This window comes from Orbicella faveolata, unplaced genomic scaffold, assembly GCF_042242905.1.
Source record: "Orbicella faveolata isolate gen_17 unplaced genomic scaffold, um_ofav_v1 contig_3, whole genome shotgun sequence".
Lineage (NCBI taxonomy): Eukaryota > Metazoa > Cnidaria > Anthozoa > Scleractinia > Merulinidae > Orbicella > Orbicella faveolata.
The window spans coordinates 6,389,101-6,401,473 of NW_028301558.1; the positions used below are offsets into that span (position 1 = coordinate 6,389,101).

The window sequence follows — 12,373 nt, forward strand, 5'->3', positions numbered from 1 at the left end:
CAAAGGACCTGAAAGCGTGCTATTTTGATTGGATAACTCAATCAACCACAGGCAAACAACGACAAGGTCGCCTCGGCTGGTATGTCTGCCTTACGTTTAATATAAAATCGGCTGGAGTTAAAATCTAGAGGCAACTATCGAAAAGTACTGAAAGTTCGTGATCTGCGAGATCTTTTGTCAAGAAGAAATTTACGGAACGAGCAACATCACAGGCAAATTTCGTCTCTAAAAATTTGGAAAATATATCTGTCGATAACCCAGTTGGAAGAACATTTTCATGTTGAAAAGTGAATTTTAATTAATCTAGCGCCAAAGTCAATATTCTGTCTAAACCTGAAGTCCGCAACAAATCTAGATGAATCGAGGTTGGTTTTAGATTGTTCGGCAGATTAACAGGTACAGCTAATGTTCAATGGCGATGGATGTAGCCCTATAACCCTTTAGAAACCTGTTGACAAAGACATTATGTCCATTATCTCTCGTTCTGTTGTAAGACTACAGCGATTATTAATATATGGATCACGACTAGCTGCTTGTTTACAAATACATTATGAACGGCCAGCGAATTAAGAGTTAGTAGACAAAGACCGTTTAGACTATTCACAGCCCTCCATTTTCTGGCATTTTTAATCGATCGTTGAACGCGCGGATAGAATCGCGAGAGAGCTGGATCCGAGCTTAAAACGGAAGACTTCGCGTTCTCTTCGCTCGCTTTTTCTTTCGCGTGCGTAAATGAGAGGTTGTGAACAGTCTAAAGCCTGTTATGCTTGAGACACTTTCAAACAAACGGCAGTCACCCGGAAGTGAAATATCCTTGCAAGACAGCCCAATTTATTAATCCGACTCGCTGTTTCCCCAGAGCTCAATATATGAAAGTATTAAAAACAGTGAACATAGTTTCTATAAAAAGAAGCGAGTCTTCGCACAGTGTGAAATATCAGGGACAAAAACAGATGAGAAATTGGTGCATTCGCACGCTTGAACTACAGTGCTCTTAGAGAAATTACAGGGGTTGAAACTCTAAATTTATGCGGCAACCAAGTCTAGAATATAAGGCCTCATCCCATTGGACAAATCTTCAACTAACTGAATTGTTTCACCGAATAATAGTGCGTGTTAAAATTAGAAATAAAATGAATTAGAATTTCAAATCTTTTGGCAGTTCACAAACTTGTTTTTACGAAGTTATCATTACACAAACAAACCAAAAGTTTGCCACATGGAAAAAAAGTTTTACTCCAATTTTGAACAGGGACACTGAGTAAGTATTGAAGAAGGGAGCGTCCAGTTTATTTTATTTTCTCCTTGGTTTGATGTTAAATGCTAACACCTGATATTCTATTTGTTCTACCGTTAAGTATATTCTTACCTCTCAGACAATTCAGGTACTGCTTTCCTTCACAGGTGAGTGATTGCGACATTTCAATCGTGTCTAATGCGCCCGAACAGTGATGCTAAGGCTGTTTCGACAAAAATGCCCGACCAGATCGAATAATTAAGACTGAACAAACTGCTCAGAAGTCTTGGTTGAATAGCGGCTCTCGAAATTCCCACGAGACTAAACAAAATCACATCTAAGCTGAATGTCATTGCAACGAAAATTTCGTGAGCGCACAGAGTCGGACTAGAATCGATCAGAGATAAAAATAAAAATAAATACCGCTAATATAATCAACGTTGTTAGGTCAAAGCGTCAACCAGCTCGGAGCAATTGAGGATTTGTACTACTCGTGATATTTGAGAGGATTTTGAAATATCACTGGTAATGTAAATCCTTAATTGCATTCGCATTCATAGGATTACCTATACTAATACAGTGAAAAAGAACCGAAGAATTTCCTCAGTAGAAAAGATCAGCAGAAAGCACATGACGAACGGTTCACTTGGTTACTTTACTTGGTTCAGCTAGCATAATGTGTTGGTTCTGTGATTAGACTGGTATTTTTTTAATTTTCGACAGGACCAATCTGTGGACAATGAAGACTCTTCTATTGACCATTTTGATGTTACTCACCACCAGCAGATTATATGTTGTGGCTAGCTTGACGCAAAAGGTCCGGTGAGAAACTTATTTGAATTTGTGAATAATTTCTTCTCATCCGCTTTCTAAGGTTCTTTATTATTTTGCCTCGTACTCATCCGAACACACATCTTGATTAAATTGGACGCGTTGGCCAGCCAAGCCACCGTGCCATTTATTCAGTGCCAATAAATGCTACAAATATCCGAAAACTAATCGCACCAAAGCCGGACACGAAAACGCCGAAAAACCAGCAGGTGGAATAAAATAAGGGAACGAGTGCCCCCGACCAAGGCAGTGGTGCCACCCTTGAGGTTTTAGGGTATCCTAATTAAACGTAGTATACAGAAATATGGTAGATTACAGTGATGTAATAAAATGACAGGGCTAAAGGAATAACGTTCATGCATAACCAAGAAAATTGAAACCAACTTTACAACTGCACACGATGAAGGCTGACCCTAGAATGTCTCACCCTGCTAACCGTAACTAATTTCAAACTCTAATCCCACTGAGCACTGGGAACCTCGAACTCGCCCCCAAGCCTCTGCTCCGTGCCAGCAAAATACTAATTTATGCTAATTTAAGATTATCACAAATTACATATTTTGCCTCCACTACTCATGCGGATACACATCGTGATTAAATTGGGCGCGTTGGACAGCCAAGCCACCATGGAGTTGAAAAGAAAGGGCTAGAGCTAAAGAAACAATGACTTTGAAACCTCTAATCTGTTGGCTAGAGACTCTTTTACGTAAGTGTTCTTGGCAGAGACTGAAGCCCAACGGCCGTGACGTTGGAGGTTCCTATCAGACACGCCAGAGTTCGCAGCCAAAGTCGCACCACCTGATCTGGCAGAGTGTGTACTGAATTTAGAAATATCTGGTACAATGTCGCGAAGAGATTTCTTAAGGACTCTCTATAGGTGGAATAGCATTACTAATAGGCTTATTGACTGAAGCGAGGCGTCTGGAATTAGAAGAAGATGAAATAGGTCTAATAATAGTGACACACATCGTGATTATGTAATCCTTAGGTCATAATAATGTATGCGCATAACATGGCAGCACGTCGATCCATGGTTTCTGTATCATTATTTCTACTTTTAAGCTTCTTTTCGTTTAATTTTACCTCACGTCGTACAGGCAGAACGCAAATATAGGAAATCAGGGCTTGCTGTTCACAAACAACTTTTTGAAGAATCGTGTGCTGCTTACAACAACTTGCTTGAATTTTCCAAGTGTAGTTATTATAAAGATAAAATCGAGAACGCGAACACTCGTCAACTGTTCAAAATTGTTGATGGATTCTTTACCCCAAGATCTCCAGTGTTACCGACTCATAATTCATCAACCCAGCTCGTTGAAGACTTCAATGACTTCTTCATTCAAAGAATGATCGGCTTTGGAGACGAGCTACAGAAAACTTTCAAAACTGGTACTTGTTACTCTATCGCCGGCGAAGCAGTTTGTCAAGAACTGTTCTCGTTTAGTTTAACAAGCTGCACTTCGGTTCATCATGTTATTAAAGCCCTATCAACGAAATCCTGTCCCTTGGATCCTATGCCAACCAGATTACTGAAAGACCATCTTGATGACATCGTGCCAACTATAACTGCTGTTGTCAACGAATCATTGTTAACTGGTGTGTTTCTCACTTGTCTTATACGTCCGCTATTGAAGAAACCAGATCTTGATCAAGAGATTCTGAAAAACTATAGACCTATAGCAAACATTCCTTTCTCAGCCAAAATCATCGAAAACGTTGTAGCTCTTCAAACATATTCTTACTTGGAAACAAATAAGCTGATGCCACCTTTGCAGTCTGCTTAATTATCGCAAGAACCACTCTACAGAAACTGCACTTTTACGTGTTCTGAATGACATCCTAATGACTCTAGATCGTCGTCAAGATGTTGTCCTTGTCATGCTAGATCTGTCCGCTGCCTTCGATACCTTGGATCATGATATCCTCATATGCAGGCTAAGATGCCATTTTGGTTTCTCCGACACTGTACTCAAGTGGTTCTCCACTTACCTCAGTGGACGAACGCAATCAGTCATCATAGGCGATACCACATCTAGTCCTCGCTCTGTAGATTTTGGCGTTCCCCAAGGGTCAATTCTGGGACCTCTTCTGTTTAGTTTGTACGTGGCACCTCTCCAAGATATTGTAGCTGCACACAGACTTGACTCCATGTTCTATGCTGACGACTCTCAACTTTATATCGCTATAAATCCCAATGATTATTCTCCTGCTCTAGACACTCTTCGAAACTGCATTGACGATGTTATAAATTGGAACACTCTAAACATGCTCTTATGCAACCCTGGTAAAACAGAGGTCATCCAATTTACTTCCCGTTTTGCACAACATCCTGTTCTTAATTATTTTTCATTTGGCAATACTACAATCGAACTGTCTGACAAAGTACGCAATTTGCGTGTCATATTAGACAAAGAACTGAATCTAAAACAACACGTTAATGACATTTGTAAGCAGGCTATCCTGACAATGCGATCAATAAGCCGGATGAGAAAATATCTCTCACATGACAATCTCAAATGTATCGTGAACGCTTTTGTCATTTCACGCCTGGATTACTGCAACAGTGTACTTTACGGCCTCCCTAAGCTTGAGCATGATAAACTGCAGCGAATTCAGAACATTGCGGCGCGACTGATTACTGGAACTAAGCGGAAAGAACATATTACTCCTGCCCTCAAGGACCTGCACTGGCTTCCTGTCAAATCACGCAACGTTTTAAAGATCCTACTATTAACCTACAAAGCCCTTAATGGTCTTTCACCAACCTACTTAACTTCTCTATTTAACGCCTATAAACCAGCTCGTTCTCTTCGATCATCTGGCCAATTACTCTGACATGCAAGTTCCGGACGTGAAAACATGTACATACGGTCAAAGATCCTTTTCTTTTTACGCCACGAAACTTTGCAATGACCTACCATTTTATATCAAACAGTCTGAGAGCATAGCGATGTTTAAAAGAACCGTAAAACATTTCTTTTTTGTAATAGTTTTTAACCTAGTCATAGATTTTAATAATTGCATCTTTTAGTTAGGTTTTTATTCTTTTTAATCATATACAATTGTAAGCGCATTGAGAATTCTAAATGCGCAATAAGAACCTTTTTATTATTATTATTATTATTATTATTATTATTATTATTAAAATGGTAACCATCGGAATCAAAAAAAGGCGAGAATTTTCCATGTATAATTTAAGCAAGGTCACAGGACATATACTAGAACCTGACTCCGCAATGACCACGGACTGACCCTGCCTTAGCTGATCGGCTTTACTCTTTTCGATGGAGATAGAAATAAAACTTTCACCAAAGTGAACGTCTTTGCCATGAAAAAGTGACAGCTCGGAAATCCTAAGAAAGCCCGAAAAGGCTAGAACAAATATAACTAAGTTACGTAGCTGTAAAAGATCATTCATGTCAGTTTTTTGTAAATCTTTGCGATCTAGAGCGACGTTCGCGCCTTCTACGGCCTCAAGGATAGATTTATTGGCTTTAAACTGTTCTTCGTTGCTCTTCCTCTTGAAAGATGGTGGAGCGTCACGCTTTAGTCTTTTGATCTCCGACATCTGCTCAGCAGCATTGGAATCACTCGATCGTTTTAGATCCGAAATGGAAGTGGAGACTAGATCCCTAATCTGGCTCAGCAAGTCCTGATTGTTCTGAGCAATGATATCTTTGACTTTGCTTTCGTCCATGAGGAAAACGAACGAACGAACTTTACAGCTACACACGGTGACGGCTGACAGTAGAATGTCTCACCCTGCTAACCGTAACTAATTTCAAACTCTAATCCCACTGAGCGCTGGGCACCTCGAGCTCGCCCCCAAGCCTCTGCTCCGTGCCTGCAAAATAGTAATTTATGCTAATTTAAGATTGTCACAAATTACCTTCTTTTTAATGTCTTGCTCTACTTCCAGTCCTGCACAGTGGTTCAGGGACCCCCTGGCTTTCCAGGAGGCCCAGGGTTACCAGGACCTCACGGTCGGGACGGTGTGAGAGGCAAAAAAGGAGAAAAAGGAGAAATTGGAGTAAAAGGTCAAAAGGGAAGTACCCAGGCCTCCTCTAACTGGAAGCAGTGTGTTTGGGAAGGTCCGGATGGCCGAGACCATGGCCTATTAAAGGTGACCGAATACTGAACTAAATCATACAAAACAACTCTCAAATACTACTTCTGTCGAAAGTAGTAGTTGCTTGTCGCTAACGAGCTTAGAAAATCTTGAAAATTTTACTACAAGAAGTGGACGTAACTTAGGGAGGACAGACTAGGTAGTACTGAAAGTCCTGACTAACTAAACTACTGTTTTTTTCTTTAGGATTGTCTTTTTCAAAAGGTGTACGACAGCACAGCTCTGCGTGTATTCTACTCTGGAGCTCTTCGCATCTTGGGTTGCACGCTTTGTTGCAAGCGTTGGTTCTTCACCTTCAGTGGCGCCGAATGCAGTGGTCCAATGCCAATTGACGGAGTTATTTACATGCACAGAGTGAGAGGCGAACAGCCACTACGAGTCCGCCATATTGAAGGGTACTGTGAGAATATTCCCAAGGGAAGAGTGCGTGTGGGGTTCAACGTGGGGAACTGTCCACGTTTCGGTAATGCAGACGCTTATTCTCACTGGAACTCTGTGTCCCGGATTGTGGTGGAAGAAGTTCCCGCTCCTCAGAAATAACAGATTTTGCAGAAATCATTAAAAAGATCAAACAATGATACAGACTTTTGCATTACAAATATCTTTCTTGAGATATCACATTGTAATTGGCTTTTTGGTCTAGTGCTATTAAAATCTGATAAAGTACATTTTGGTTGTTGTACCTTTTTGGGAACTGGAATAGCCTGCAAACAGGCTCCCGGCGAGGACGGAAAAAAATTTCGGAGAGCGCGAAACAGAAGAATTCGGAGAGCAAAGCGATCGGGACGGGGACAGCCGCAGAACATTTCCTGTCCTCTCCTAACCACACTGCTAACGACATGCAATTAATCCCCATCGAAAAAATCTTTTCGAACCGAGACTATCCGTAAGGCCAAGGAAGCTTTTTTAATTCAAAAAGACAGAACAATTGATCCTGATGGTCTGAAACATATTAATCGGTTTCCTTTTATTATGTTCTTTTATTATGTTATTTTATTTTACCGTATGCTTATCTATAAATTTACACTGTCAATTAGTTTTACGTATTTCCGGTATTACGAAAATATGCTACATAAAACACGTCCCAATGTAAAATTCTCATTGTACCTGAAGAAGGCTGGTTTGGCCAGCCGAAATATAGTACACCTTCAAAAAATCATTCTACGTTGTGTCGGTTTCTGCTTTTGTATTCTTCATTGTCAATAGCTTTTCTCGCTTTTTGATAGGCTACTTTAAAAGGTCCATAAAAGGTCCATTGGTTAAAAAGTTGACAGTTTGACAGTTGAAAGTTGAACTTGAAAGCTTGCATAAATTAAAACTTTATCCGTCTGTACTCTTATTGATGATAAAAATGAGCCAATCAGCGCGCGAGAAATTAGACACTTATTGCAACAAAATAATTGAAGGATAATAAACACAATGGCCTCCATTTGGCGCGAAAATATGCTCGGATGTTTGTCCGCGGACATTATATGTTCTTTAAAGCTCACAGTTTTCCTCGAGTTACGTTCTCGGGAAACTGTTCACTTCTCGGAACAGATAATGTCCGCGGACAAATATCCGGGCAAAATTTCGCGCCAAATGGAGGCTACCGTTCATGTACTGAAGTTATCAACCCTGTGGTATTTGAAAAACGAGAATTGATTGGCCTTGAGTTCAGGTAACGTAATCGCATCTGTTAAAAGAAACAATGTTTTACCTGATTTGGACTTTATTTCAGCTCGGAAATTTGCTCTTTAGGCAAGGAATGCTATTTATCTGAGGAGATAAATACTGCTAATAAGAGTTCCTCAGAGGCCAGGTTAATGTTCGTTCCTGAAGCAGTTAACAATGTAAGTATGCTTTCTTTTTTGCCAATTAATTTCAGTCTCAGAGTTAGCGTATATATTTTTTCTGGGAAGGAGATTATTTAGCTTTTTTCCAGACAGAAAGAATCATAACTCAGTCCTCCTCACTAATGACCTTTGAGTCTAGAAGTATAGGTAGGATTAACACGTCGGCCATGCAGTATTCCGTCTTCCTTAGATTCTGCAAATATTACCCCGGCGGTAAATATTATCCTGTTTCACACAAACTATACTGCAAGTGGAAATCGCCAATGGTGTGCACGTAAGAGAAGTACAAGATAGAGTTCTTCGATCACCTCCATTCGTCATGGTTGTCCTCAGAGACGTCGCTAAGCAACCAATCCTCATAGTATCTTGGTGGATCCAGCAGCCTGTCACGTTCATTTACGGGGGCTTTTCAGGAATACTTGGTAGGCCGCTGACCAAGTAATGGTTTTTCCATGGGATCGCAGGCTTAAGCCAGATTCATTTATTTTGATCAGGAGCCTCGATTTTAGGCTTGGCCAAATCTACATCTTAGTAGTGCCTGTTACCGGGGGTGGCCGTTTTAAAAGAAAATGAGTAAATTAAATGATTTTCAGCGGTAAAAAGGTGACCATAGAAACAGCTATGCCACTGACAATTTAAACTCTTGACAGAATCCGCTGGCAATGAGGTTTCAGTTGCTGATATTGCTTCTTCTTGCTTCTTTTCATACGGCGACACTTTCCCAGCAGGTAATGATTCCAGGGTCAAATTTGATGTTTCGGTTTTTTAGTTATTCTTTGCAGCATTTTCCTATGTGTTTACTTCTCATTAACTCGTCTCACGCTTCGACTATAGGCCTGCCCTGCACCAAACGGTGTTCCTGGTGTTCCGGGAACTCCCGGCATACCAGGCCCTCACAGTCGAGAAGGCACAAAGGGAGAACGAGGAGAGACTGGTACTAAGGGAGAGGCGGGCTCCAAGGGGGAAGCTGGTGCCCAGGCCTTTTCAAACTGGAAGCAATGTGTTTGGCAAGATGGCGATGACCGAGATTTTAGATTGATTGAGGTAACACTAGTGTGATGTCTTTCCAGAACTTTAGACGTCCAGTAGCGGACATACCGCACTATTTTTCATTATCATTGCAGCACTGCATATCATACATATTTAAGGTTACAGTATACCTTCAGGGGTGTCTCGCGCGCAAGCGATGTAGCGCGTGCAGTTTAAGCTGTAGATACCTAAACCCCTATATCAAATTAAAGCTTATGGAGCTGGCTATCAAACTATACCAAGAATTTTGAAAGAAAATGAATTGTCGAATTTTTCACGACCACTAAATGCGAGCGCCCGAATCACCTTTCGAAAGCTACAAGTCAAAGCGTATTTCGTTTTTCGCCAATTTAATTTTTTCCTCGGTTTCAGGGCCCAAAGCGCTTAAAAAACGTGTCTGCGTTTTGGCATATTCAATTGCAGTAAAAAGTTACAGAACATTTCCGAAATAGGATTAAAAAAATGTGGAGGGATCGTACAAAAATCGCTCTCGAAGAAAAAGTATTTCGAAATTAACAATTCCCAGACACGCTTTTGTAGTTTATATGTTAAACTAGCCACTGTCCAAATTTAAGAGCAATTGAACAAATTCCCTTTGAGTTATAACTCTTTAAAGTGTTTGCTTCAAGTGAAAAAATTTATTCGAGAAAACAGCGCTAAGAAAAATTTTCTGCTTCGCAAACAAGCTCCGCCCACAAACGCCTTCAACTGGGTTCTCAGATAACTAAGCCAATCAGTGCAAGGAAAGTTTACTACCGTTAACCTCCTGGTGAAATTTACGCGCGAATCTCTAAAAAACTCTTGTGTTTCGCAATGCGCTCAAGGAACCGAAGGCAGAGAGATAATTTTTCTGTAGCTCGGTTTTTCTTGAAGCTGGTCTGGCAAAATGGGGAAGACTAAAAAGGATACGAACGCTAGGGTGGCTGAGCGAAGGAAACAAACAAAAGACAGCACGGAGAGCAACTGGCAACTGTGCATGGATAATATTTCAAATGGTCTCAATGAGTCCGACGATTCGTGGATATCGGACTCATCAGAAGAGTCTCTGTCAGCATCCCTGTTATTGCTGTCAAGTTCCGAAATTTTTACAGAACCTTTCTTTTCTCTTACCACGAATATTTGCCCGCCTTATACGATAACTATAGCTTCATCCGCGTGGCGAACTTTCGCTTCTTCACTCATTGATGTACTTTCATTCGTTCTTCGCTGTTTTCGCTTTTTCGAACCGGTCCATGGTTTAAACGTGGTCTATGTTTACTTATAACTTAATAGAGACACGCCTAATATCAAAAATGCTGGGTAGTCAGATCAACAATGCTGATCAACTGAGTAGTCAATTCGTGACATCCATATAGGTAATTCCCGCGAAAATCGTCTCGGTTGATTGCATACGCGCCATAGGGCTGTCAATCAAGAGGTAAACTTTTACTTCCGGTGAAAACGTAAAACCGCCATTTCTCCGCCAATATTTAGCCTTTTTCAAATTTTGTTTTCAGAAATTAGAGATTATTCTTCGACCTCTATTTTGACCCAAAAATCCAAATTTGAAGAAAATTGCCGACCCGAAGGTATACTGTAACCTTAAGTGACTTGTTTACTATTCGTGAGAACATTAAGAATCTAAGGGGCACCAACAAGCTTGTCATCCCTAAAGTTAACACCACCTGTTATGGGACTAAGTCCGTGGCCTACACTGCTTCAAAAGCTTGGAATTCACTTCCGAATACACTTCGTTGTATGAAGACACTTAAAGATTTTAAGATCGCGGTTAGATCTATTGTAAATTTACATATGTAAACCAGTCTTAGCTATTATATATTTATATCTTGTAATTTTTTAATTTCAATTTTCTTTAGTTTATAGTTATTTTTCCCGGTAAATTAGCATAATCTTGCTAGAGGCCTAATCAGCCTCATCAACCCGAGTTGAAATAAAGTTATCTATCTAGCTAGCTATTTATCTGTCTGTCTGTCTATCTATCTATCTATACAGTAATTAGTTTTCTTAAAAAAAGCAAGCTGACCATCTGGGGCATTCTTGAAGAGGGGGTTATTACAATCTTAGTTGACAGTTAACCCGCCTTGTATTGTTCAATGACATACATGTTAAGCAGAATTATTTACATACGTATCGCGTGTAAGCGATACCTAAAAGCAAAATAGAAAAAAGGTGAAATAGAAAGCTCTTTTAGCTAGGAAGTTTTGCGAAACTTAAAAAAAAAACACTAATTGCATTTGTTATGCTATTGTCATGCGTTCGCAATTCTGTTTGCGTCATTTAACATCACTTCTTGTATGGTTTCCTTCAAGTATTGAATCTCTCACCACTTTGTTTCAGGTCTCTTTACCTTACTCGATACCGTGCGCCCAGCCGTTCGGGGTAAAGGAATACCTAGATTTTCCACTGTGCGTTAATTTGGTTTTATTTTGTTTTTCTACCTTTCTTCAACTGTGCAGGACTGCATCTTTCAAAAGAAACACAAAGATGCTTCCCTACGTGTCTCCTACTCTGGCGCTCTTCGCATCTACAACTGCAACAACTGTTGCAAGCGTTGGTTCTTCACCTTCAATGGCGTCGACTGCAGTGGACCAATGCCAATTGATGGAGTTATTATAAATAGAGTAAGTGGCGCAGAGCCACTACGAGTCCGCCATATTGAAGGGTACTGTCAGAACATTCCTAAGGGAGGAGTGCGTGTGGGGATCAACGTGGGAAACTGCGCAGGGCAGGGTAATGCAGACGCGTATTCTGGCTGGAACTCAGTGTCTCGGATTGTAGTAGAAGAAGTACCCGCTCCTCAGCAGTGAAAGTTAGATTGAAAAGAAATCATTCAGAAGAACCAACAAGGATTAAAAACTTTACCCAGTGATAATCCTCTACCTTGAGCCCCTGTAATTGGTGAATGAAAGGTCACATTAAAAGTTGAAAAAGTATGCGGTGGTTGTTGTACCTCTTTGGAAGGGGCGGGGGGATAGGGGGGGGGGGGGGGAAATGACCACGAAGACCATGAGGAGAGCCGCGCTGGTTGTCTTCACATGATAATGAAAATTGCGAAAATTATTTTCTGAGAGTGCCAATAAGTCAAAACCGGCAAAATTGAACTGGTTTCCTTTGATTTCTGAGAAACGGTACGTGGTCATACATTGCTTTGGCGTAAAATATTTCTGTTCATTTTCAAACACCAATCGCACAAACCATAATAATAAGATCAATATTCCATAATTGTCTATCAAAAATGATTGTAAGTGAAGTATGATCATCGCAGTAAATTTTCCAATTTAAGCAACTGGAAAGAAGAAGCCTGACAAAAAA

The 12,373-nt window shown here is 40.4% G+C and overlaps 2 protein-coding genes across 3 annotated transcripts; both read left to right on the forward strand.

The window, feature by feature from the left end:
• The first annotated feature begins 1,179 nt into the window (after positions 1-1,179).
• On the forward strand, positions 1,180-6,863 carry LOC110068158 (collagen triple helix repeat-containing protein 1-like). Of its 2 annotated transcripts, XM_089298514.1 has the most exons (5): positions 1,180-1,261; positions 1,359-1,404; positions 1,961-2,054; positions 5,988-6,191; positions 6,384-6,863. In XM_089298514.1, exons 3-5 carry the CDS (start codon positions 1,977-1,979, stop codon positions 6,735-6,737), a joined length of 636 nt encoding a protein of 211 aa, XP_089154640.1. In that variant the 5' UTR covers positions 1,180-1,261; positions 1,359-1,404; positions 1,961-1,976; the 3' UTR covers positions 6,738-6,863. The 2 variants fall into 2 exon arrangements, with proteins under 2 accessions (XP_089154640.1, XP_020631187.2); XM_020775528.2 differs by lacking the exon at positions 1,359-1,404.
• A 1,751-nt stretch (positions 6,864-8,614) lies between these two features.
• Positions 8,615-11,954, forward strand: LOC110068207 (collagen triple helix repeat-containing protein 1-like). Its single transcript, XM_089297830.1, has 3 exons — positions 8,615-8,760; positions 8,867-9,076; positions 11,518-11,954. Exons 1-3 carry the CDS (start codon positions 8,695-8,697, stop codon positions 11,866-11,868), a joined length of 627 nt encoding a protein of 208 aa, XP_089153956.1. The 5' UTR covers positions 8,615-8,694; the 3' UTR covers positions 11,869-11,954.
• Positions 11,955-12,373: the final 419 nt, after the last annotated feature.

What these genes read in the sequence shown, in the direction of transcription:
- LOC110068158 (XM_089298514.1), top strand. Translation starts at nt 1,977, where the DNA reads ATGAAGACTCTTCTATTGACCATTTTGATGTTACTCACCACCAGCAGA. An exon ending in TGGCTAGCTTGACGCAAAAG is followed by an intron (nt 2,055 to 5,987) that starts GTCCGGTGAGAA and finishes CTCTACTTCCAG; the next exon opens with TCCTGCACAGTGGTTCAGGG. An exon ending in GAGACCATGGCCTATTAAAG is followed by an intron (nt 6,192 to 6,383) that starts GTGACCGAATAC and finishes TTTTTTCTTTAG; the next exon opens with GATTGTCTTTTTCAAAAGGT.
- LOC110068207 (XM_089297830.1), top strand. Translation starts at nt 8,695, where the DNA reads ATGAGGTTTCAGTTGCTGATATTGCTTCTTCTTGCTTCTTTTCATACG. An exon ending in CGGCGACACTTTCCCAGCAG is followed by an intron (nt 8,761 to 8,866) that starts GTAATGATTCCA and finishes CTTCGACTATAG; the next exon opens with GCCTGCCCTGCACCAAACGG. An exon ending in GAGATTTTAGATTGATTGAG is followed by an intron (nt 9,077 to 11,517) that starts GTAACACTAGTG and finishes TCAACTGTGCAG; the next exon opens with GACTGCATCTTTCAAAAGAA.